Source organism: Limanda limanda, chromosome 14 (assembly GCF_963576545.1).
Source record: "Limanda limanda chromosome 14, fLimLim1.1, whole genome shotgun sequence".
Lineage (NCBI taxonomy): Eukaryota > Metazoa > Chordata > Actinopteri > Pleuronectiformes > Pleuronectidae > Limanda > Limanda limanda.
This window is the reverse complement of record NC_083649.1, coordinates 6,538,110-6,565,405: the sequence shown is the minus strand read 5'-3', so window position 1 is coordinate 6,565,405 and position 27,296 is coordinate 6,538,110. Positions and strand designations below refer to the sequence as shown.

The following is a 27,296-nucleotide window of genomic DNA, read 5'->3' as shown; positions in this document are numbered from 1 at the left end:
CACAGGTGAGGAAACGCTGATGATGCGGATCAACGACCTCTGCAGAGATAAAAAGGTTCACTGAGATAATGAGTCGCACAGACGTGATTATTAAAGGTCAAATCTTTTATGAATTCTAACTCAAATGTCAAACCTTTTTTTTTTTTTTTTTTTTTTAATATTTGTATTAGGAGGTATGGCACAGTAGAACAGGAATCAATGTCAAATTTACATTGGGTATCACAAAATCTTAATACGACAATTAACAATATATAGAGACATTGACAACATAAAAAACACTGTGCATCACAATGGATTAAGAGTAAGGTATACACAGTCTTCCTCCTAGGATGTTTTTCTTATTTTATGGACCACATGAACGTGGTCATGCGAACAATACATTACACAACTCAATGAAAATAATAATAATAATGATAGATAGATAACTGAAAATTCTATTAAATCATAATTAATTATTAAAGATGCACAGTATAAATAAATTAAAAGAAAAAATAAGAAAATAAAATAAGAAAATAAAACATTTTAAAAGTAAAAAAAAAAGAATAAGTAAATGAATAAATAAAAAGGAAGAAGAAAGAGAGAAAAGAGAGAGGGGGGTGTCCGTCAACCGGGGGCAGGGACTGGAGAGAATGGAAGAATGGAAGAAAGGGAAGCCACTTATTATAAAATTTGTTAGAGCTACCTTTCACTGAATATCTGATCATTCCAGCTTTAGAAAAGACATGGTGTCGTTGAGCCACTGAGTACTGGAGGGAGCTTTAGTCGACTTCCAGTAGAGAAGAAGGTGGCGTCTTGCCAGTAAGGAAGTAAAAGCTTAAATGTCTAATTGAGTAGAGGAAAACCGGTTATGGTTCTCTGGGAGCCCGAATATAAAACCTTTTGTTTTTTATAATATCTTTTAATTTGACTACACTAGGGTTTGTAAAATCTACAAAATTTCAAGCAAGAGCAAAAAGAAAAGAGTTTTTGCTTTATATTTAGTTTTCAGTTAAAAACAAAAAACCCGGAAACTTCTACTCTAAATTAGACATATGATTCTATATCAGTTTTTCTATCCTCTATTATTTTTGTATCTAAAACCAGGGTTCTCCACATGGGCCCTAAAAAAGATAATCAGATTTTCAGGCCTTAAAAAGTTGTAAACATCTTAGAATATTACCTCCTGGGTCTTAAAGGTTTTAATCATATTAACACTCATTTAACGCCACTTTTGTCGCACTTTATTATTCGTTTTATTTTTAAGATGGTGTCGTGCACAGTTTGCAGTCTCAGGTCAAATATTTTATGAATTCTTACTCAAATGTCAAACCTTTTGTTTTTTATATTATCTTTTAATCTGACTGCACTTAGGTTTGTAAAATCTACAACATTTCAAGCAAGGGCAAAAAGAAAAGATTTTATTCCTTTAGTTTTCAGTTAAAAACAACCAGCCTGGAAACTTCTACTTCAAAGTAGAAATATGATTCTATATCAGTCTTTCTATCCTCTATTATTTGTGTATCTAAAACCAGGGTTCTCCACATGGGCCCTAAAAAAGATAATCTGAATTTCAGGCCTTAGAAAGTTGTAAACATCTTAGAATATTACCTCCTGGGTCTTAAAGGTCTTAATCATATTAACGCTCATTTAACGCCACTTCTGTCGCACTTTATTATTCGTTTTATTTTTAAGATGGTGTCGTGCACAGTTTGCAGCGTCTCAGGTCAAATATTTTATGAATTCTTACTCAAATGTCAAACCTTGTGTTTTTTATATTATCTTTTAATTTGACTACACTTAAGCAAAAGCAAAAAGAAAAGAGTTTTAGATTTTACTCTTTAGTTTTCAGTTAAAAACAAACAGCCTGGAAACTTCTACTCTAAATTAGACATATGATTCTATATCAGTTTTTTATATCCTCTATTATTTGTGTATCTAAAACCAGGGTTCTCCACATGGGCCCTAAAAAAGATAATCGGAATTTCAGGCCTTAGAAAGTTGTAAACATCTTAGAATATTACCTCCTGGGTCTTAAAAGTCTTAGTCATATTAACGCTCATTTAACGCCACTTCTGTCGCACTTTATTATTCGTTTTATTTTTAAGATGGTGTCGTGCACAGTTTGCAGCGTCTCAGCTCGTTGTAGATATTAGCAAACGGAAATAAAAACACAAATAAGACCGACATAAAACTGAAAACTAAACGCCGCCTTATCCTGCAAGACGCTTTTACGACTCCTCTATGAGCTGGAGATTCCAAAGTAAGTGGTCGTTTCTCACAGTCACGCATGACTTTGTGTGGTCACTTCTTTTTTTTTATGGCAGTCGTAAAATAAAAAAAAATAAAAAAAACTCTCACCTTGATGCTGAGCTGGATGTTTTCCATTCCCGTGGCAGCGGCTGATAATGACTGAGGATGATACACTTTGGCTCGGCCGCTCTGGCATTTACAGAAATACTGATTGGCCTAATGGAAGCGTTGTAATAAAAGGTCAGAGTTTTAAACTTGGAAAGGCCAGTGGCTGCTACACCAGCAGCCGGATTCTACACTTTGATGATAGATGTTTATTGATTGCACCAAATGCGTATGTTTGTGTGTGGGTGGGGTAAACGGGGGGACTGGTGTTTATTGATCTTGTGGACTAATACGACTTCTCGCTTTTTGTCAGAAACACAACTTCACCTCTTTCTTTTCCCCTGGTGGCGTCAGCAGTTTAATCCTGGTGCTTCTGATCCGCAGGGGGGAACCCGCGGGGCGTGTTCGGCCTGGCGCCGGTTCAGGGCGAGTGGAAGGTGTATGTGAGCGGCTTGCTGGACCGGGAGCTGCAGGACTGGTATCTGCTCAACATCACAGCCAGCGACGGCCTCTACGTCGCCCGCACGGCAGTGGAAGTCACTGTCATGGACGCCAACGACAACAGTCCCATCTGCAACCAGGTCAGAGATGAAAAGACGTGGAGACGAGTGAAATGAGAAGCAAACACAAACATCAAGCCGACCGTGGCGAGATAAACTTTTTTATTTGATTTGTTTTAATACTTGTCTTTAATCGCTGTTTGTTTCCAGGCGAACCACAATCCAATTAGTGTTTTGTGTGAAATCACAACCTAGAAATACATTCAGTGACACAGTTAGTGTACAGGAAGAATTAGGAACGTGCAGAAATCAAGGTTTTAAAGCTGCACTCAACTTTATTCTTACATTACTTTAAAGACACACAGTGGAATGAGGACAAACACACACACACAAAATGATAAACACAAGCAGAGCCTGACCGATATGGATTTTTTTAATGGCTGATGCCGATACTTACGTGAGGGAGTAAATATTTTAAGATATCTAATTATATATTTTAGGAAAAAAGGCAATGATTCCTAAGATTTCATTATAGAACTCTCACAACAAATAAATGTAATGGAGGCTTGATTTTTATTTTACAGTGTCAATAAACTTTATTATGAATACCTATAGATAAAATGAAAACACAACTTAATATATAGAACCTGATTTAAAAACATATATTAGTATCATGTAGAGACAAAGTTTTGATAAATGCAAATATGTTTGTGAATGGCTCATATCAACTGATTTCCTGGAGTTTATGATCAAACAAATGATGCAAGTGTTGGAAACATTCAGATTAGATAGCAGTGCTCTTCAAATGGAAAATAAGACCCAAACCAAAGTATAAGTCATTAAAAAACAATCTACTTTAGCTCATTTAACTGTTTCCTGCCTTGCAACTTTCGGAGTCATGCTAAAATGAGTTTTAATACTGAGGCACGAGCTGGTGCACTGGAGGAAGATCCCAGTGAAAGGAGAAGATAATTGGGCCGCACGGTCTTCGAGGAATATCCCTTTTCATTTAGGAGAGTTCTGCAGTTCTTCAATTGCACATAATTAGTTGAGAAACTTTCGTTCTCACTTTAAACTCGTACTAATTCTCTTTGAAATCAATTCTGCCCGTCTCCCTGTTCTCCTCTTCTATTCCTTCTGTTCTCAGATAAGTCGGCACCGGGTTTCACAAAGTGGTTTCTCTGACTTTAAACTGCATCGACTGAATCTAAAGACGCTAAGTGTCAGACTCTGTACAGTAACTGGGCTGTTAGCACTTCATTATTAATGTGGCAGTAGTTCTACCTGTTCATCTCATAGTAAGACAGCATGTTAGAGAGTATTTATCAATCAATCAATCAATCAATCAAATTTGATTTGTAAAGCCCATATTCACAAATCACAATTTGTCTCATAGGGCTTTAACATGGTGTGACATCCTCTGCCCTTAACCCATTTATCATGGTGGACTAAAAACAAAAATCACACCAGTGGCTATAGTTTTAGAAATTATAATATTTATAATAATAAATTGGATGTTTATCGCACAGGAAAACAAACAAGGTTACGATATAAAATGAGGAACTTCACATGATTGTCTAGTTCTTATTGTAGGAATATAAAATAAACTCTCTTAACAATGTGAATCTGCTCGAGTGAAATAAACTTAACACGGTGATAAATAACAGCATAAAAGATATCAAGCGGAAAAGCTGCAGTTTAAACTGTTAACAACGTAGAACACAGAATCGTTTGTAAAGTTGTGAGCAAACTAAATACTTCAGATGTTTTTAAATCAGGATTCATTATTCTCTGAAATGTCAAAGACAATGTTGAAAATGCTCGATGTTACTGAGAAAGTGGAAATAAATTACTGGATTTAATGGGATCTTAAACTAAGAGGCAGATGTGGCAGTGCAGTCATATCAGGAGTGTGTGTAGTAGTGTGTAGTAGTAGTATTGGCAGTATTACAGTAGTTCTAGTACAAGCCATATTAAGACTGTTAGTATGAAGCAGTTCTCTCAGTGATTTCAGTTTTAATTGCTTCATGACGATTATTTAAAAAGTTTTAACGATGTAACCGGTATTATTAATCAGTTGAATATATATGAGGTGTCTAGTCTATAAAATGGCAAACTTCATTAAATTCAATGTTCTTTTTGTTGTTTCCAATTTTCCTAATGTCCAGTGTCTTCAACTTGATTGTCCCCCCCCCCCCCCCCCCAACAAATAGTGAAAAAGCAATTTTCTTAATTTCATCTCGTACATTAGCTCATTAACAGGATGTGATGGAGCAGAAGCAGCCGACTGCACTGAGCTGTGACACGGTGCAGTTTGTTGCTGTGCGTGTTTGGTGAACTCGTGCGGGCAGGAGAGGAGCAGGGTCACTAAAGGCCACACCCCCACCCCCACCCCCACCCCCCCCCATGTTGTGCTCGTTCTGTCAGCCGGGATAATGGCTGCAGCGGGCCGACACTTTAATGTGTTTTTGATGTGCTGGACAGATGTATTTTATTTTTGTCAGGAATTGACGTCCACTGTGTGTTTGTGTGTGTGTGTGTGTGTGTTGTGTGTGTGTGTGTGTGTGTGTGTGTGTGTGTGTGTGTGTGTGTGTGTGTGTGTGTCTTGTGACAGGCGGTGTACAGCGCCTCGTTTCCCGAGGACATTCCGACTAACAAGGGCATTCTGACAGTGGGCGCCACAGACGCTGACTCAGGCTCCAGTGCAGAGATTCAATATTCCCTCTTTGGCATCGGGGTCGAAGATTTCTACATGGACGCAAACACCGGTACGTCCAATTATCCTTCCTCTCCGGGTTTGTCGTTAATTAGTCCCCTCCTAAACACACACGTCTCCCTGTTTGTGTCCCGTCAGGTGAGCTGCGTACGGCCACCGTCATGGACCGGGAGATGACCCCCACCTACAAGCTCATCGCCCAGGCCACCGACGGGGGGGGCCTGTTCTGCCGCTCGGACATTTCCCTCAAGCTGTTGGACGTGAACGACAACGCCCCCTCCTTCTCCTCCCCTCATTACCTGGCCAGCGTGTTCGAGAACGCAGCCCCCAAGGCGCTGCTCACCCGCCTGCAGGCCAGCGACCCCGATGAAGGTGAGACACTGTATGTGGGGGGGGGGGGGGGGTGGGTGGTGGATAACGAGCACAGGAAGTGTCCTACGTGCAGGGAAAGCAATCCACCGAGTCACAGAGCAGCCAGAGTGCTGACGGGGACATGGGCGAGATACTCTATTGCAAAGGTGTCACATGCAATTAGTGCACGTATCCATCGTCTCTCTCTCTCTCTCTCTGATGGAAAGAAGGATTCACATGAACATGAAGGAGAAGGTCTACTCCGCTCCTCCGCTCCCTCCACTGGTTACCAGTGGCCGCCCGCATCCGCTTCAAAACATTAGTACTTGTGTACCGTGCTGTGAAAGGATCCGGTCCAGTCTACATCCAGGACATGGTCAAACCTTACACCCCAGCCCGTTCACTCCGCTCTGCTTCGGCCAATCGGCTCGTTGCTCCTTCACTGCTAAACACTCATCAAAATCACGACTTTTGAGCTGTTCGTGCTCCTAAATGGTGGAATGAGCTCCCCATCGACATCCAGACATCAGGAAGTTTACACAGCTTCTGCCTCAAACTAAAAACACACCTCTTCAGACCATACCTTGAATAAAAAAATGTAAAAAAAATTACTAACAATTTTTGAAACTAACAATTTAGTAGCACTTAAATGGCTCTTATAGCATTTTGTAGTTTTGCTTTATTTTTGAAAAATTTGTACTTTCTTGATTCTTGTTGTTCTTGGTTCGTACCCTCGGGGTTGAATGCACTTATTGTAAGATGCTTTGGATAAAAGCGTCAGCTATATGAAATGTAATGTAAGGTAATGTCTGTCCCCTGAACGTCTGTCCCCTGAACGTCTGTCTCTTGAACGTCTGTCCCCTGAACGTCTGTCTCCTGAACGTCTGTCTCCTGAACGTCTGTCCCCTAAACGTCTGTCTCCTGAACGTCTGTCTACTGAACGTCTGTCTCCTGAACGTCTGTCTCCTGAACGTCTGTCCCCTGAACGTCTGTCCCCTGAATGTCTGTCCCCTGAATGTTTGTCTCCTGAACGTCTGTCTCCTGAACGTCTGTCCCCTGAACGTCTGTCTCCTGAACGTCTGTCCCCTGAACGTTTGTCTCCTGAACGTCTGTCTCCTGAACGTCTGTCTCCTGAACGTTTGTCTCGTGTCGTCTCCAGGTCTGAACCGCACGGTGGTTTACTCTCTGCTGGACTCGGTCAGCGGCTTCTTCTCCATCGATGCCGTGTCTGGGATGGTGATCCTGGAGAAGTCTCTGGACCGGGAGAGCAGAGACTCGTATCGGGTCCGCGTCCAGGCCACTGACCAGGCCGGCCAACAGGGGGCACTGTCCTCACAGGTATGGTCTCAGATCTGACACACATCTGGTCTCAGTAGTTTTGATGCTGTCCAGTTTATCAATTAAACCCAGGTAGAGTTCTTATGATCCCATAAAATATAAGCAGAAAAATAATTCTGGAATAATGTGAAAGGATATAATAATGATAATAATAAACAGATTTCTAAACTGGCTCATTTACAGAAATGTCTATTAATGTCCATGGTCCCTGTAAAGTTTTCTAAGTTATTCAATCAGATAAAGAGTGATTAACACAGTAATTAACAATACTTTTAATTAAATCAGAGTTTTTTTAATGTATTTTTGGGCTTTTCGTGTTAATTATAAGTAGGAAATAATTCTGAAATAATGTGAAAGGATATAATTAAACAGTAAATAACAATATTATCAATTAAATCAGGGTTTTTTAATGTATTTTTGGGCTTTTCGTGTTAATTATAAGTAGAAAAATAATTCTGAAATAATGTGAAAGGATATAATAATGATAATAATAAAACAGATTTCTAAACTGGCTCATTTACAGAAATGTCTATTAATGTGCATGGTCCCTGTAAAGTTTTCGAAGTAATTCAATCAGATGAATAGTGATTAAAACAGTAATAAACAATATTTATCAATTAAATCAGGGTTTTTTTTATATATTTTTGGGCTTTTCGTGTTAATTATAAGTAGAAAAATAATTCTGAAATAATGTGAAAGGATATAATAATGATAATAATAATACAGATTTCTAAACTGGCTCATTTACAGAAATGTCTATTAATGTTCATGGTCCCTGTAAAGTATTCGAAGTAATTCAATCAGATGAAGAGTGATTAACACAGTGATTTACAATATTATCACTTAAATCAGGGTTTTTTTTATGTATTTTTGGGCTTTTCGTGTTAATTATAAGTAGAAAAATAATTCTGAAATAATGTGAAAGGATATAATAAAACAGTAATTAACAATATTATCAATTAAATCAGGTTTTTTTAATGTATTTTTGGGCTTTTCGTGTTAATTATAAGTAGAAAAATAATTCTGAAATAATGTGAAAGGATATAATAATGATAATAATAATAGAGATTGCTAAACTGGCTCATTTACAGAAATGTCTATTAATGTGCATGGTCCCTGTAAAGTAATTCAATCAGATGAAGAGTGATTAAAACAGTAATTAACAATATTATCAATTTAATCTGGGTTTTTTAATGTATTTTTGGGCTTTTCGTGTTAATTATAAGTAGAAAAATAATTCTGAAATAATGTGAAAGGATATAATAATGATAATAATAATACAGATTTCTAAACTGGCTCATTTACAGAAATGTCTATTAATGTTCATGGTCCCTGTAAAGTATTCGAAGTAATTCAATCTGATGAAGAGTGATTAACACAGTGATTTACAATATTATCACTTAAATCAGGGTTTTTTTTATGTATTTTTGGGCTTTTCGTGTTAATTATAAGTAGAAAAATAATTCTGAAATAATGTGAAAGGATATAATAAAACAGTAATTAACAATATTATCAATTAAATCAGGTTTTTTTAATGTATTTTTGGGCTTTTCGTGTTAATTATAAGTAGAAAAATAATTCTGAAATAATGTGAAAGGATATAATTAAACAGTAATTAACAATATTATCAATTAAATCAGGGTTTTTTAATGTATTTTTGGGCTTTTCGTGTTAATTATTAGTAGAAAAATAATTCTGAAATAATGTGAATGGATATAATAATGATAATAATAATACAGATTTCTAAACTGGCTCATTTGCAGAAATGTCTATTAATGCGCATGGTCCCTGTAAAGTTTTTGAAGTAATTCAATCAGATTAACTCAGTAATTAACAATATTATCAATTAAATCAGGGTTTTTTAAATGTATTTTTGGGCTTTTCGTGTTAATTAAAAAGTGAAACGGACACGTAGGGAGAGAAGAGGGGGCGGGCGGGGGTGACAAACCAGTGACCTGCTGCTTAGGACATGTGTTTCCATTTAGGTCACTGCAGTATCAGTCCTCTCAGAATCCATACAGTACATGTTAGAGTGCAGATCAGTCAGCGGGGGGGTCGGGGGGGGTCGGGGATGGAGTCATCAGGGATCTGCACACGCTGAGTTTCCGTCTGCACACGTCAATAAACACATGTTGTTTACTGAGGAGATCAGATAAGGAACCTGGTAGATTTTTAATTAAGATGGAAATTCGTCTTCCAGCTCTGTAGTTGTGCAGCGGGTGGAATGAGGAAAGATGTGTGTGTGTGTGTGTGTGTGTGTGTGACGTTAGAACAAGTCATAAACTCACAACTGAAAATAACTTCCTAACTTTGTGTTTAGAATCCGCTCTCGCTCACCAACACTGTTTTTCAAATATGATAGAAAACCCGTAATAAAGATAGATTCAGTAGAATTTTTCCGACTCACGGGCAAAGGATTCAGTCGCTTTGTAAACACGGCACGGATCCACGTTATTAGTGTAGACGGAGAATAAATGTCATAAAATGTCACTATGCCTGTGTTTCGATTGGAAAGTGGATCACAGACGTCACGCCTACCGGTGGCGTTTCTGCTCTTGTATTTCATGTTGAAATATGATCTGACGGAGCCATTTGAATCCTGCCATGATTAGCATGAATTATAGACTGTGCATCTAATTTACAACACCCTCAATGAACAGAAATCAAATGTGTTCCACCAAAGACAAAAATGACACAAAACCAGGACACAAACAACCTCAAACAAGACAGGAAACAACATTTTAGAAAAGCAGAGACAACGTGACGGCGCCTGAAAAGGTCAAATATTGAATTCCAGCAGAAAACAACATTTATCTGACTCACTAATTCCACAAATCGTTCACATTCATCCAGTGGCCACTTAAGTGTCCCTCAAGCTTTGGTGGACGCAGACTTTTATTGATTTGTGTCCGTCCACTCGTCTCTTAGTGAGACCTTTAGTATTTCTACTCCCGTTCATATCCATGAGATCACTGTTTGAGCGTCCTACACTGAAACAAATCCCTCTCCCGTCTCTTGTCCTTCCCCTCAGGTGGATTTGACCATCCTGGTGCTGGACGTGAACGACAACGCTCCAGTCTTCCAGAGGCGGGACTACGCCGTCACCGTCCCCGAGGACGTTGCCGTGGGAACCGCCGTGCTGCGAGTGTTGGCGACCAGCGTCGACATCGGACCTAACGCCGATATCACGTACACAATCCGGTCGGGCAACGAGATGGGAAAGTTCAACATAGACAGAAACCTGGGTGAGCACAGGTCCTCGTGGGTGGTTCGTTAATTTAAATATAAAATATCACTTCGCTGGCTTGTTATCTAGATCACGATTATTCAGCTGTTTGCTTCTTAACGTAAACTTTCATACATTAATTCATCTGTTAACATGATTTTTTACCCCTAGACCCCTAGTGGCCGAGGTAACATACTGCGCATTTAATAGCCCTGAGCAGTAAAGTTAATCAGAGGTGTCAAAAGTATTCACATCCATTACTTAAGTAGAATCAAGATACTAGGGTTTAGAAATACTTCTGTAGAAGTTGAAGTATCAACTCAAGCTTTTTACTTAAGTAAAAGTGTAAAAGTACTGGTTTCAAAACTACTTAAAGTATAAAAGTAAAAGTAATGTAAGGGGAGTTTTTTCCCCATTAAGGACAAACTCTTAAGCTGCGTCTCAGGGGCCTATAGTGCACTACCCCACCTCCTCCAAATAAACATTTTTCTAAAGGCCATAATGAATATAATGTTATATTATGGAGCAGAAGACATGATAACTAGATGCCAATAAGTATTGTATTAGTGCAAAAAGTCAAACTTCAGCGGAATTTTCCGTATTAAACTTCAGTGATAGCTGGCACACAGCTGGGAAGGACTTCAGTACATCTAGTGTGTCTCCTGGGAACCCCAGGTACGCATCCAACTGCTGGGTCGTTTCAAGAGGAACGGTCTTCTTCAAGGAGGAAAAGAAGTCCTCTTCCTCAGATGATTGGGAGCCCTTTCATTTAACTGCTACTAAACAAAACGAAGTATTTGTACTTCGTTACTTGACATCTCTTGTATATAAACTGAACTTTGTGTGTGTTAGGCTCCATCTCTGTGGCCGATGACCTGGACTTCGAGGTGTGTAAGGACTTCTACCTCACGGTGGAGGCCTGGGACAGCGGGAACCCCCCCCTCAGCACCGCCACCATGGTGATCATCGAGCTCATGGACGTCAACGACAACGCTCCGGCCTTCAGTCAGGACATCTACAACGTGCTGGTCAGCGAGGACACGTCTGTCGGTCAGACCATCACCAGGGTAACGTTCACCCCCCCGTCGTATTGTTTTATCTTTTTACTTTTCATATTGTTAAACTCTGGATTTGATTTTGTTTTGAATGCTCTGCAGGTGTTGGCAGAGGATTTGGACAGTCAGGTAAACGGGCGAATCACTTACTCCATCCTGAAAGGAGACCGGAGCAACCACTTCTGGATCGACCCCGTGGCCGGACTGCTCAAAGTCAACAAGCGGCTCGACAGGGAACTGGTGAGGAAGCAGCTTCGAGAATCTCAAACATACTCAGTTGTGATTTTTTGGCTCATAAGTAGGGTTGCAAAATTCCGGGAATATTCAAAGTTGGAAACTTTCCATGGGAATTAACAGGAATTAACGGGAATTAACGGGAATATACGGGAATATACGGGAATTAACGGGAATTAATGGGAATAAACTGGAAATGTTGTAGGTAATTTATACTAATTGTATTTACCTTGTCATATACAGACATAAATATAAACATTTTGTTTTGTCATAGGCTGATTTGAGCCCTGAGGAAACTTTGGGCACTTGACTATACGCTTCTGCATCGTTGTGTCATTCTTAACATAGGTCTTTGCACAGTATTTGCAAATGTACACAGCCTTTCCTTCTACATTGGATGGGGTGAAATGTCTCCACACATGAGATAGTGCACGTGGCATTGTTCTGTAGAATAAGATGAGAAAAAAGTTTGTAAAAAAACACTAATGCAATGCCAGAGATATAAATAGTTAGCCAAACAATTGGAATCGTCTGTACTCATATTTTACAATTGATGGATAAATGAATGGAAATAGGCTAGATGAACAGATGAACAATCCTCAATCAGCATGCTAATATATTTTCCTGAGTAATATCATGGAAACTTACCTGACTAGTCCTGCACACTACAGCAGGCCTCAATAGCCCTGCTGTAGAGTGAAGGATGCTGGGAGTTATCTGTGATCTCTGAAACTCAACCTGCAGTGTGTGCTGCATTCCATACATCTTTAAAATAGAGTTTTGAATGATGTTTTTATTGCTCAGCGTCTAATTTGCGTAGTTCAAAATTCCCCAAATTCCCGAGCTTAACTTCCTATGGAAAGTTTCCGGAAAGTTTCCGAAAATTTACCGAAAACTTTCCGCCCCTTTGCAACCCTACTCATAAGCACAGAGAGTAAAGCTTCTCATTGTTTGGCACTTTGCCTGAGACGAGCATCACAGCTGCTGGTGAACTCTCCTTCCTCTCTGCTCCTCTACAGGTTTCCAGGTACTCACTGTCAGTGCAGGCGTTCGACAGCGGCTCCCCTGCCATGTCCTCCACCGTCATCATCAACATCGACATCTCCGACGTCAACGACAACCCCCCCGTCTTCAACCCCGCCAACTCCACAGCCGTCTTACAGGTTAACAGTCTGTGTGGCTACGCTGAGGTTTGTGTGTTCTCCTACTCGTGTCATCTAAACTTCTCTCGTTGTACTTGCAGCTGAATCAAGACCCCGGCTCCACCCTGCTGACGCTGTCCGTCAGCGATAAGGACTCCCCCAGGAACGGCCCCCCCTTTGAGTTCCGCCTCCTGTCCGGAAACGAGGGAAACTTTCTGTCCCTGGACCAGACGGGAACTCTGAGGACCAACCGGGCGATCGGCCCCGAAGCCCCCAGAGAGTTTGTTCTTGTAATCCAGGTATTTAATTTATCAGTTGACTTTTAGGTGCCTCTCAATGTGTTTAAGCAACACAATGTAGCTGTTAGTGAGCAACAGCGCCCCCTGCAGCCACACATGGTGATTCATTCTGTTGGACTATTATCTGGTTTTCATGAAGAGAAAAATCTAAATAAGTCAGTCTGGTGACTGGTTAACTGAACAGTGGATATTACCCATGATCCCCGGCTTCCGGAACCAGAGGAGCTGTCAGTGGAATTCTTAAAATTCTTCACACTTTCAAAGTTTCCTGCTGAATATTGGAGATAAACACTTGTTTTTAATGACTCTGAGTCTCTTTAGCTGATCTACAGTTTAACATCACTCTTCAACTTGTTGGATTTGGAACAGACGTTAATGTGAGGAGTCGTTTTACCATGAAACTACAGCCTCACTTATGTAAACACATTTCTCTCCTGGAGAAGCTTTTATTAGCATTATTAAGGTGGAGTTTGAGGGTTTGTTCTTTAATATTGATGCATGAAGTCATTTTCTTCTATGTTCTCACTAAATAGCTTCACAATCTTTGTCTCTACATGTTTTTAATGTTTGGTTAAACTGATGACAGGACCTAGAGTGAGGAAGTAAACTATAGTTGTATCATGCAACCTTCCTTGAGGCTCTGTAACCACTTTTTTTCCCGTCTTCCCTCGTAAGCAACCGAGCAGCTTAAAGCTCAAACTTTTAAATCAGTCCATAAATGTTTCCGAGTGACTGAATATCTCAGTTTCGGTTTGTTTTCTTCTCTCAGGCGAGTGACTCTGGGAGGCCGAGTCTCACCTCCTCCTCCTGGGTGTTCCTCAGGGTCATCGGAAACAGCCAATACAAACCCGCGGCCTCCCCGCTGGAAATCTTCATTGTCATGGTGACGGATACATTCCCGGGCGGCCCGATAGGTCGGATATATGCAACCGACCGTGATCCCAACGATGCTCTGTCGTTTACCCAGAAGCCTCAGCCCAAGAGCATGTTCACGATCAGCAGGCAGGAAGGCAGCATCGTGGCTCTGCCGGGCCTGGAACCTGGCAGGTACACACACACACACACACACACACACACACACACACACACACACACACACACACACTCAGTTTCATCCCCCAGGCCATAAGACTTTTAAACTCCTCTGAACTGCAATAACTCCACCAAACCAGCACCCTGGAATATTTGCATATGTGCACCAGCACCATAATAATCCTATTTGAATATTTGCACTACTGCACAAACTGAACATTTATCTGTAAAGATATATATTTAGATGTATATATTTTATTTTCTATTTTAATTTTTTTATATTCTATTTCATTGTTATTCTATTTTATTCTATTTTATTCTTTTTTATTCTATTTTATACTATTTCTATTTTTGTTTTATTTTTTTGGGTTGAAATTACCGAGCATTGCTTAAAGAGAGCGTGTGACCCAAGCATTTCATTGACAGTGACTCCTTCATGTTATCTCTGTTCATTTGACAATAAAAATCTTGAATCTTGAATCTTGAATCCCTATATGAAGATAATACCCTGGGTCAAAACACAACCTGTTTCCCTGTAGATACCAGATGAACGCCACGGTGAGTGATGGGCGCTTCGCGGTGATCGCCGACGTGTCGGTGCAGGTTGAGCAGGTGACGGATGTGCTGCTGCGTAGCGCCCTGACCTTACGCTTCAGCTCCATGTCCCCGGAGGACCTGCTCGCTCGTCACCTCAACCAGATCAAGCTCAAGTTACGTGGCCTATCCGGCTGGAAGTGGTCGCCAGGACAACAGGATCCCCTCCACGTACTCGGCGTGCAGCCGGCGATGGGGACGCCGGACGTGGACTTGCTCCTGGCCATGGAGCGGCCCGAGACACCGGGGTCTGGACGGATGGGGGGGTTCTACTCCCAGCAGGAGTTGGCGGCTAAGCTGGAGGACGCCGCGGTGCGGGGTCAGGTCCGAGGCGTCCTGGCCGGGGCGGTGGTGGTGAGCAGCGCCTGCTCCGGGGAGCTGGAGTGTGGGGACCGGGTGTGTGAGCAGATCCTGGTGATGGACTCGGACTCTCCGGTGACCTACAGCACAGAGAGGGTCAGCCTGGTGTCACCGACCTTCAGCCGCACAGACACCTGCACCTGCCCTGGTGAATGAAACACTCAAATGTCTAAATGAAGATGTATTTTACTACGTGTACACAGATGTTTTTTCTCGCAGATGTCATCAAGAGACAGATGTTTTGGCACAATGATGCTAAACATTAAAGTATATATATGTAGTTGGATATGGATATGTAAATATTTGATCATTTGAAGACAGATGACATCCTGACGTGTTCTTGTCTCACTTCTCTGTGTCTGAGCAGAAGGATCCTGCTCGACCCCTGTGGAGCTCTGTGAAGGTCAGTCCTGTCCGGCAGACATGCAGTGTGTCCGCACTGGTCCTACAGCGCCATCTGTCTGCCAGTGTCATCCTGACAGACTGGACGAGTGTGCAGGTCAGATTCCATCCTCATGTCTGAGGTGTTGAGCCTCTGCACATCCAGATAGTGTTTTTGTGTTTACTCCCAAGTTTGAATCCTGTATCTCTCTTTGTTTTGTGGACACGCAGGACAAACCTCCCTGAGCTTCTTTGGAAACAGTTACATCAAGTACCGAGTGACGGAGAGCGGCCAGAGCGGCGAGATGAGGCTGAGCCTGAGGATCAGGACTCTTCAGAGGAGAGGAGTCATCATGTTCACCCGGGTCAACCCCTGCACCATGCTCAAGGTCAACTCACCGGCTTGTTTCCAAACGCCTGGGCTGCTGAGCTACAGCTGCACTGGAAGGTGGTTGTGTGTCATTTCTAAACATGCAATCATTGTCCCTCTCCTCTCCCCAGATTGAAGGGGGTCGCCTCTGGTTCCAGCTGGACTGCGACAACACCCTCGGCATTATGGGTATATCTGGCAGACCAATAAACGACGGCCTCTGGCACGCTGTCGCCTTGGAGCTGACGAGGAACTACACCCTCCTGTCGCTGGACGACAGCTACGTGGAGCGCCGCCGAGCAGCCCGAGCACCTGTCCGGCTCTGGCCTCTCGCCCCGGACTCGTCCTTCTTCTTCGGGGCCCAGGTGAGGCCGCCGGCCGGGCAAGGGGAGGGGCCGAGTCCAGGGCCAGGCAGCGTCCAGGGAGGAGGGCCGGCACTCGGAGGGAGGGGCGCGCCCAGAGCCCAGGACGGCTTCCAGGGCTGCCTGGCCTCTCTGATGCTGAACGGTAACGAGCTGCCGCTGCAGAACAAGAGGAGCCGCTACGCCGAGATCGCCGGGCTGAGCGAGGTGAAGCTGGGCTGCGTGCTGTACTCCGACCCGTGCGTCAGTCAGCCCTGCCTCAACGGAGCCGTCTGCAGCAGCCTGCCCTCCGGAGGTCTGTGCTCACGTCACTGGGCTTGTGTGTGGGTGGTAATACACTGTTTACATAGGAATTGAAGAGTTTTTCATAGCTTGAGTTCTTTCTTTTTTAGAATATTTTATTTTTCCATGCAGAGCATACAGAACACTCTACATTAAACATTACGGAAAATTGCAGAAAAATACACACATAGATGAAATAAAACTAATTAAATAAGTAAATAAGTAAGTAAATAATTCCCCCACCAAAGGGACAAAAAAAAAAAAAAAAGTTGGTGCATAGGATGACACATCACAGAGAAATACCGCAATTACGCAGTAAATAATAATAATAATAATAATAATAATATTAATAATAATATAATAATAATAATAATAATAATAATAATAATAATAATAATAATAATAATAATAATAATAAAAATAATGTTATTCATCAGCTCCAAATAGTTACAGTCCTTTGGTACCGTTGGTGGTGTAGCCATGTACTCCAAATAAGGCTGCCAGATTTTCAAAAATAACTTCTATTTCTTTCTGAGACTATATGTCATCTTTTCAAGAGGAATACAACTGTTCATTTCCACAGACCATCTGTCTATGAGAGTCGGGGAATCAGACTTCCAAGTCATTGCTATACATTTCCTGGCCGCACATAAAGCAATTTCTGCAAATTAAATTTGGAGCTTTGTTAAAGACCCGTTGAAAGATAGCTTGAGTTCTTATTCTTTAATTAGATAGTGACCATCAAGCTGCATGTGTTTTTTTTCACTCTACGACACTTCACAGATAAGATTGAGAGACATTTCCAAGATGAGATATTGAAATCATGTATTAATATGCAGTGGTGGGAAGTAACGAAGTAGAAATACTTTGTTACTGTACTTAAGTAGATTTTTCACATATCTGTACTTTACTTGAGTATTTCTTTTCCTAACGACTTTTTACTTTTACTCGTTACATTTGAACAAAAATATCTGTACTTTCTACTTCTTACATTCTCAAACTGGCTCGTTACTTGAGCAGCGGAGGTTGGTTCTCTCTCTCTCTCTCTCTCTCTCTCTCTCTCTCTCTCATCTAGGGTTCAAAATTTGTAAAATTATACATTATATACATTATATTCATATTGTTGTTATAATTTTTCAGTCAGTTGAGATAAATCTTGAGGAGAAACATTTTGGGTTGTTTTGTGTGTGTATAGGCCTACTATAAAAATCACTTTGCATTTTTAATATTGGTACTTGTACTTTTACTTTTGATACTTAAGTACATTTCAACACCAGATACTTTTGATACTTAAGTACTTTTAATATGAGCTACTTTAAGACTTTTACTCAAGTCATTTTCTGACGGGTGACTTTTACTTTTACCAAAGTCACTTTCAGGTAAGATATCTGTACTTTTACTCAAGTATGGCTTTCAAGTACTTTATACACCACTGTTAATATGTATGATCACGCATTACTTGACACATCCTGGGTGTCTCTCTCTCTCCAACAGGCTTCATGTGCAGTTGCAGCTCCGGCTTCACTGGGGGGCGCTGTGAAGTCGAGTTGACGTCCTGCATGTCGAACCCCTGCCAGAACGGAGCAGAGTGCAGGCCTGTCGGGGGTGCATTCCTCTGTGCCTGTCCTCGAGGACTCGGGGGACTTGTGTAAGATAAAATAGTGGCAATCACACACTCACACACTCTTTTAGAGCCTTAATTACTGTGTGTATATACAGAGCTAACGGTTTCTGCAGCGATTAACATCTGCATCTCCCTTCTCTCTCACACACTGGAGCGTGAAAGAACATGCGTTGGAAACACACACACATCATTATCCCACATTAGCATCCCCACTGAGTTACTTTGAGTTGTTATTGTGTGTGATGAATTAGTGTTTCTAATTTAATTCTGTATCATTTCTATAGAAAAGCCTATAATCATTCTCCTGCTGCTGTTTTAATTAGAGCTCTGTAATTGCCTTTGAAACAAACTCGGGGCTCCGGTGGTTGTTCAGCCGAGTCGCCACTAGAGGGCAGGTTTCCCTCAAAGGAGAAAATGCTTCTGTTGCTTTCAGGCTTTTATATAAATATATAAAAATATATATAATGCTTTTAATGAAGTTGAATCAAAGTTAGCTGATTAACTATGAAGATAGAACTAATGATACTTTTTCCAGACAGCAGATTGTTTAGATCATTATCAGCTCCTGGTAATGATAAACAGACTGAAGTGTTAAAGTAGATATAGTCTGCGAACAAGCGAAAACAGCTGCTGAGCGTAACCGGCTGTGAAATTGTTTATCCTGCTGATTTACAAATGATTATATCAAACTGAAATAAAGATGTGAACCCTTCCCTGTAAAAAACTGAATCATAGACTCGTAGTTCATATGTGACACAGCTATTTGAATCCAAGCAGTTTGTTAATTGAGAATATTAATGAGAGAACATCCCTGGCCAACACGTCCAGGCCTGACTTTGAGTTTATACAGTTTTTGTTCATTAAAGCGAAATTTCAGACGGTTGTGCGATCAGAAATGCTTTTTCTTCTCAGGGAGCGTCTGTTGTAAGTGTGTTGTAAAAAAAAAAAAACACCAAGAAAAAATTATGGAATATAGATCCCGCACAGCAGGACGCCATGTTGGAAATGTCAAGCCAGGAACAAGCATGTGTGTGTGTTTGTGATGTTCTGTCTGAATTGACGTCTTTATCTGAGCGTCTGAGTGTGTGCTTGTGTTTTGTGTGTGCTTGTGTCTGAGTTTGTGCTTGTGTTTTGTGTGTGCTTGTGTTTTGTGTGTGCTTGTGTTTTGTGTGTGTTTGTGTTTCGTGTGTGCTTGTGTCTGAGTTTGTGCTTGTGTTTCGTGTGTGCTTGTGTTTTGTGTGTGCTTGTGTTTCGTGTGGGCTTGTGTTTCGTGTGTGCTTGTGTTTCATGTGTGCTTGTGTCTGAGTTTGTGCTTGTGTTTTGTGTGTGCTTGTGTCTGAGTTTGTGCTTGTGTTTCGTGTGTGCTTGTGTTTCGTGTGTGCTTGTGTTTCGTGTGTGCTTGTGTTTCGTGTGTGTTTGTGTTTCGTGTGTGTTTGTGTTTCGTGTGTGTTTGTGTTTCTTGTGTGCTTGTGTTTCTTGTGTGCTTGTGTTTCATGTGTGCTTGTGTCTGAGTTTGTGCTTGTGTTTTGTGTGTGCTTGTGTTTTGTGTGTGCTTGTGTCTGAGTTTGTGCTTGTGTGTCGTGTGTGCTTGTGTTTTGTGTGTGCTTGTGTTTCGTGTGCGCTTGTGTTTCGTGTGTGCTTGTGTTTCGTGTGTGCTTGTGTTTCGTGTGTGCTTGTGTCTGAGTGTGTGTTTGTGTTTCGTGTGTGTTTGTGTTTCTTGTGTGCTTGTGTTTCGTGTGTGCTTGTGTTTCGTGTGTGGTAAATGGTAAATGGATTTGTATTTATATAGCGCTTTTCTAGTCTGATGATGACCACTCAAAGCGCTTTACAGTACAGTTTCACATTCACCCATTCACACACACATTCATACAGTGCATCTACTTGCAGCACTTTGTTATTCTATGGGGGGGCCATTCAGGGTTCAGCATCTTGCCCAAGGACACTTCGGCATGCAGATGGTTCAGACTGGGGATCGAACCACCGACCTTCAGGTTGGAGGACAACCACTCTACCCCTCAGCCACAGCCGCCCAGTAGTGTGTGCTTGTGTCTGAGTGTGTGCCTGTGTTTTGTGTATTTGCTTTCAGGCACATTTCTTGAACTCAAGAGCCACATAAAAAGTGAAATTAGGGCGTCTGTGCAGATAATCTGTTCATTTAGCAAAGAGCAAGACCAAAGTATTTTTCCTCTTTCTTTGTGTCTACAACTTTTATTCTCTCTCACGGACACAAATAATACCCCCCCACCCCCCACCCTCCCATGCATAGTAATTTTTCTGATCGTGCAGATGTGACGAGGACGTTGACGAGTGCGACCGGGACGAGTGCGGCGACGGAGCCGAGTGCGTGAACACGTTCGGGTCGTTCTACTGCAACTGCTCCGAGGGGAAGTTCTGCTCCGACCGGACGGCCGACGAGTCGGAGGACGACACGCAGGTGAAGTGTGACACCTGACGAGCTGAATGAATTCATATATATGTGAGAAGGATTCCAATAGAATCCACAGTAGTACAATCAAACAGGGGTGGGGGGGGGGGCAGAGTCCTCAGCTCTTTGGATTGCTTTCTGTGCTTTCAGCTTGCTCCTAATTAGACTTGGCATGCTCAGTGAAGCTGCAGAGAATGTTGAGTGTGCAGCGGCCTCCCGGAAGGTTTATTCACCAGCCTGGTATCTCCGTCTCCGCCGCACATGAATGAAAGTGTGGTAATGGGTAAATCATGGGTTTCCATTTGAAGTTGTCATGCTCCCGACTTTTGGGGGAGAGTGCTACTCACCTTGCACTGAGACTGCAAGCTCAATTAAGGCGGCACATTGTCAGACTGTCTGTGGAGATTCACAGTTCGCTCGGGTTGTGGGTTTTTTCTTCGGAAAGTTGAATTTCGGTCGTGGGCTTCCCGCTGTCACCCAAGAGGCCTGTTCGGGTTCGGTGTCCCTGGTGGAGAGACGCTGTTTAACATCTGTGGGTCCAGGTGTGAATGTGAGGTCTCCTGGGAGGTGATGAACAGACAGAATCGTAGGTGGGGGAGAAGTGGAGCCGTAGACCTGCTGCTCTGCCGAGGGATGGTTTGTCTGCTTTGCTGTAAATCAGGGGTCTTCAACGTTTTTCAGGCCAAAGACCCCCAAACTGCTAGAGAGATGGAGCAGGGACCCCATACTATAAATATTGTATGAAGTTGTGTCTTATATTAAACTGGGCCTAGTGCCATGTAGAATCATAGCTACCCTGTTATTGTGCTTTCAATACTTAACTATTCAAATATAACACGGCTTCATATATTCATGTTTTTATTTTAAACAAGTGCAAGGTACAGGGTGACCATTCCACTGCCATTAATAAACATACATCTTGCATACAACACTGAGCTATTACAATAATTCACAGATTCATGTTTTTATTTTAAACATACATGTAGAAGAGACAGGGTCATATCAGCCTCACAATATGCCGGATGCATGTTAATGTGTACTTAGAGACATTTAAATTTTTGGGAAAAAAAAATTTGGGAAAAAAATTGTCTCAAGCTTAAATTTTGCGACCCCCCTGCAGTACCTCCACAGACCCCCTAGGGGTCGCGGACCCCCTGTTGAAGACCTCTGCTGTAAACGATCCTTCACTCGTCTTTCTAACGCTTCCACGACAAATAGATACTTCAGCAACTCAAATGTTTTTGGGTTTTCCATGCATCTCTCTTGTGAACTCGATATATCTCCAGAACGCCTCGAGGGGATTTCTGAGGTCAGAGGTAAAGTTCGCTGTGACCTCACAGTTCTTGTTTGTGAGAAAACTCTTCGGAACACCTTGAGGGAATGTCTTCCAATCTGATGAGTTCAGTTGGACTCGTAAAGTTTTGGAGGTTGAAGTTCAATATTTCACAGTTTCACTAACTTGAAGAGATCGTGTTGTTTATATTCTGAGTGAAAGTGAATCCTGAACAGAAAATTCCCTTCCTCTGTTTCTCCTCTTGTCGTCCAGGCGGAGCCGCTGTCTTACGTCGGCCCGGGAGAGATCATCGGCATCGGGGTCTTAGCCTTCGTCATCATCCTCCTCCTCGTACTCTTCATCGCTTTCAGGAAAAAAATCAAATTCCGTAAAGACTCCGACGTGGACCCGGGGACTCAGGCTGTGATGGGGGTCTCAGCCATCTCCACGGAAACCAGCTACATGCTGCACAAGACCGGCATGGGGTCCGAGGGGATCGAATTCAAAGCCGTGCGCCTGGGGGGGTCACCGGGGTCCACGAGCACCTACGGGGAGGTGGGCGGAGTCACTGGAGGCCCCCCTCAGGTCCTGGTGCGACCCACCGCCCACTCTCCACTGCCGGGGGGGCTCAGCAGCCAGAGCATGAGGGGGGGCGGAGACGGTGACAGGACCAGTGAGGGAAGTCAGGTTTGTACATGGGTATGTTTTAACCACTGGACTTTATTTTCCTGTCTGAGGCAGATTCAGCTCTTTTAATATCACACTAAAATAACTTGATTGAGTCGTGTGTTATTAAAAATCTAATATTATGTCATAGTGTCTCCAAGCTCTGACAGAAACAAGCAGACGTGTGTGTAGTGTATAATTGAATTGTGCTGCAGGTCAGGGCGACATTTAAGTTTCATTTGCGATACTACAATAATAAAAGTTCCATTTTATATTATATCGATATTAATGTTTCGTCAGCATATCTTCCAGCTCCTTGATTTGATGATGATGCAGTTCTGTAGTTCGGCCCTGTTCATACAAACATCAACGGTTTTACTTTTCAGTTTAACTTCTCAGGCTGAAAGTAAGAGTTATCAAATTACAATCAAGTCAAAATCACCTTCAATGAAAGTTTTCTGTCATTTAAAGCCACAATTTGTCAAATTTGAAAACTTCTGCATTTGTCGTGTCCACAAATAAATAGAGAAGACCCCATAACGATCCAAGTTACGGGCTCAGAAACACACAATCTAGAGCTGCCTTCACAAATGGAAGTCCTGAACTTGTGTGTGCTTTGTGTTCAGGCAACACAGACACTAATTATAACGTGACTGCCGGCAGGCGGCTGACGTGACACAGGTCACAAAGGAATAATGACAGAAGGGAAAAAGACGAGATGAGACTTAAATTACAATATATTAACCCATCGTCGAATGAAAACATTATTCAGAAAATGTTGGCAAACCCGTCAAAGGTCATGAATACCATAAGGAGGGAGGGAAACATAGATTGTATATTAAGATGATGAGACACGATCGAAACCTGACACATCGCGGCTTCAACTGCTTCTTCGGAAAAAAACATATTCCATACTTTTTTATGAATCTCTCTGGTTCTTTCTCCAGTGGAGACAGAAAATCTTTAAAAGAAATTGGTCACAAGTATAAAGATTCATTCTGAAAAAAGCTGAGCTCTGTAGTTTTATGCAAACAAAGCTGAATTTGTAATGTACGTTTTTTTGGGTCACAGCCGCAGATCGAATGAATGGGAGCAGAAGAAACTCCAGGACAGAGATCTCTGTACGAACAAACCTCTGACCCAGTGAAAACCGTTGTGGCCATTGATGTTTTTAATTGTTTTTAGGGAAACTATAGCACAGAGGGAATCGATCCATCAGTCGCTGACTTGTTGCTCTTCTCACTGAATTTGCTGACAATTAGAAAACATATAGAATATCCTCTCACGACCTTAAAGGGTTTTTCTTTTTGCATATTTTGCCTGTTCTCCTCCAAACCTGCAGCTGAGCAGCTTCCTCTCCGACATGTCCAGCATCCGAGGCGTGGCCAACCGGAGGGGCATCGCCGTGTGCAGCGTGGCGCCCAATCTCCCGCTGGCGTCGGCGTGCCACTCCGAGCTCAGCCCCGCCCACAAGGTGTCCTGGGAGGGCGAGGAGACCAGGGGCCAAGGGCCGGGGGAGAGGGGGAGAGACGAGAGAGAGGAGGAATGGGGGCAGAGGGCTTTTGAGTTGGAGAGAACACAGAGAGATAACAGTCCACAGGGTGAGACTGCAGCCACACACACACACACACACACACACACACACACACACACACACACACACCCACACACACACACACAGTTTCCAGCCTCTGATCAAACAGACACAGATTACACAGGCCGTGAACTCATTGTGTTCCACTCCAAACCATCATCTCGACGAGCAGAGCTTATTTCACACTGATCTCTGGCTTTTGATCACGCACTTCAAAGCAAAATGGCCCAGAGTAAGCAAGAGTGCTTAGGAGGCCCTATTTTTTTATTTTGCTATCATTTCATTTTACTATTTACTTCCTGGGAGGAAATGCATTAGAATATAACCAGATTTTTCTGTACCACCGCTGAAACTGCAGCACCGATGACGTCCTCCTGCCCCCCCCCCCTCGGCTCTCTTACTTCTGTGTGAATGCTCAGGGTAATCAACCAGAAGTCAGGTGCTTTGTTCTCATCCTGCGTTTTTTGTTCAAAGACAATATAAAGGTAAAGGTTACGTGAACACGACGGCAGCTGGAAGACTCCGGCTCAAACAGAAGGTGTTTGCATCGCGTGCAGCTTCAGACAAACGAGAGGATATTAAAGCGAAGGGGCAGTGGTGCGAGTTGCATGATAATTCCACGTCAGTCTGGATGTTTCTCAGGTTGATCTGGAATAAACCACATCTCAGAGCCGAGGTGGACGTCACATGTTTCGATTCTCTGTCCGACTTGTTGTTTGAAGAAAATCTGCCTGTGGTGGGAACTTCCTCCCTGTTAATTATTGATTCCGTCCGGTGGGAATGGGAAATAGGATTGTTGCCGTCCTGCTGAGTGTGGGCACAAAAAAAATAATTAAAAGTAGTAAGCACCCCTCAGGTTTACAGTTACATTTCAATCCATTAATTATCAGGACATTAAGCTCATGCTAATGTCCTGTTTATTATGTTAATGCGTGATTACAGTGTTAACCGCCGGTTTGATTATTCAATTGGAAACAGTTAAGTTGTTTATTTGCACCACAGAGGAGCCAACAACAAGATTAATAATTCAAATTGCAATGGATGGGCACGAGTCAAAACCTGAGCTACTAACTAAGCAGGGGACATATTTTTGTCACTACCTGCTGCACCATGCATAAATAAAGACTTTTGAATAATTAAATACTTTATGAACAAATCAGGTCGCTCAGATTTGGGCGCTGGTGCTCTCATACATGCTGAGTCGTAAAAGGAGCGTATCGATCTTCAAGATGGTTTGCAGAGAAACTTTGTATTAGACGAAGATTAAATGACGTAAGCTGCTTTCAGAACATGTTGAGTGAGTGGGCGTTTTAACGATGTTTCCAGAGGACGTCAACTTGGAACAAGACTAGAGAGCTCTCGGCGATAAGGGCTGAGGCCAGGGTGGATGTGTTACATGTCACATCCTAACCTCTGCATCATCTGCAATGAGCTAGATGTTTCTGGAGCCGTTGGAGGTTATAGGATCAATCTCCAATTAAAAAGTTGTAAGTTGTCTTGAATGGCAAGATTTGAAAAATAATGAGCAAAGTGAAAGGAGCCAAAGCAGATGTTACTTCATTATATCCTCTATTGACTTAACTCAACAGAAGTGAGAGTGTTCTTTGTTGGTGGTTTGTCGATGACTCTCACAACAACAGGGAAAGTGTAGGAGATTTAAAAAGTTGGGTGCCAGGATGAGAATATGGCTTGGCAGAGTGTTAGTGGGATTAGAGCCGGGGTCGGGTCCGTCACCTCGGGCTCGGCTGCCAACGCTGGCACACGGCGGGAGAGACACTGGCAGAATAACAAGTCAACGTGTGAGGAAAGGAAATATAAAGAGAACAAGTACATCAAAGTAAAAATGTGGAATATGGCCAAAATGGCCACTAAATGCAAAATAGCAGGCTTCCTGTTGTGTTTTTTCAATTGCACCTGAAGACTTTTTTGTTTGTCTGGTCATGATACACCTGTATATTGATTTTTGTATATTGACCGGTCAATGTGAACACGTTCCAGGGGTCTCGGGGGGGGCACCGTTGAGCCATTCTGCAACGCCCATTGAAAATTCCTTCAGAATACGTACATTTTCACCACTTTCTTACTTTCTGCAAATTTTGTTAATATGAGCATGGTAAAGTCCTCAAAAAGCCAATTAATTTGCCTGAAAAATAATAATAATAATAATGAAAATTCCTTCAGAATACGTAAATTTTCACCACTTTCTAACTTTCTGCAAATTTTGGTAAGAATTTGAGCATGGTAAAGCCCTCAAAAATCCAATTCATTTGCCTGAATAATAATAATAATAATAATAATAATAAGTGCAAGTACATCAAAGTAAAAATACACCTGTATATCGAGTTTTGTGAAGACCGGTCAATATGAACACGTTCCATTGGTCTCGGGGGGGCACCGTTGAGCCATTTTGCGACGCCCATTGAAAATTCCTTCAGAATACGTACATTTTCACCACTTTCTAACTTTCTGCAAATTTTTGTAAGAATTTGAGCATGGTAAAGCCCTCAAAAAGCCAATTCATTTGCCTGAATAATAATAATAATCCTTACAATTTCAATAAGGCCTCACCTGACCTTCGATCAGTGCTCGGGCCCTAATTAGGAAAGATAAAATAAATATCTTTACCTTTTCTAAACTCTGTTATGTCGTCTGCATGCAGAATAAGAGCAGTTTCTCTGCTTCTCTTATTTCCGTTTGATTGATGGCGCTGCCTTCCCGCTCACATCCCCTCAGGAGCGCTTCACTTGTTTCTGCACACAGCGGACCATGACCACCGAGCCTGGGCTGAGCGAGCTGCAGCTTGATGTCCAGACACCGTGGCCCTCATGCACAGACTGTGGGTTTGGTTATGAGATGGTTTCAAACCCAGACTGCTCTCTGAATGCTCTGTGTGTCCGGTAAACAAAAAGCATCACTTTTAAAACCGGAATGTTCAAGGATGTGACAGAGAAAGACTTCTGACGACAGACAGAGGTTATTAGAATAAAGATGCAATCTTGAAACAAACCTTGCAACACCGGCAATGGATTTTTGTTCTGTTTTGTTTTGCAAAACAAGAAAATCTTTTTACTTGTGGTAAACACACAGGTGCTGTTGAAAGAGGCGGAAAACAAAGCAGCTCAAGATCAAGCGGCACAG

The 27,296-nt window shown here is 42.1% G+C and overlaps 1 protein-coding gene across 1 annotated transcript in view; it reads left to right on the top strand.

Moving 5' to 3' along the window:
- Nucleotides 1-27,296, top strand: part of LOC133019464 (protocadherin Fat 3) — an 85,379-nt gene that overhangs the window by 45,648 nt on the left and 12,435 nt on the right. Inside the window, 19 exon segments of the mRNA XM_061085954.1 lie at nucleotides 1-5; nucleotides 2,719-2,915; nucleotides 5,449-5,602; nucleotides 5,689-5,922; nucleotides 7,061-7,239; nucleotides 10,271-10,484; nucleotides 11,318-11,532; nucleotides 11,623-11,760; nucleotides 12,774-12,917; nucleotides 12,998-13,195; nucleotides 13,965-14,242; nucleotides 14,767-15,329; nucleotides 15,549-15,680; nucleotides 15,794-15,951; nucleotides 16,064-16,589; nucleotides 18,071-18,224; nucleotides 20,487-20,634; nucleotides 22,172-22,585; nucleotides 23,907-24,165. The exon segment at nucleotides 1-5 is cut by the window's left edge and continues 389 nt beyond it. Coding sequence (XP_060941937.1) covers nucleotides 1-5; nucleotides 2,719-2,915; nucleotides 5,449-5,602; nucleotides 5,689-5,922; nucleotides 7,061-7,239; nucleotides 10,271-10,484; nucleotides 11,318-11,532; nucleotides 11,623-11,760; nucleotides 12,774-12,917; nucleotides 12,998-13,195; nucleotides 13,965-14,242; nucleotides 14,767-15,329; nucleotides 15,549-15,680; nucleotides 15,794-15,951; nucleotides 16,064-16,589; nucleotides 18,071-18,224; nucleotides 20,487-20,634; nucleotides 22,172-22,585; nucleotides 23,907-24,165 — 4,310 coding nt within the window.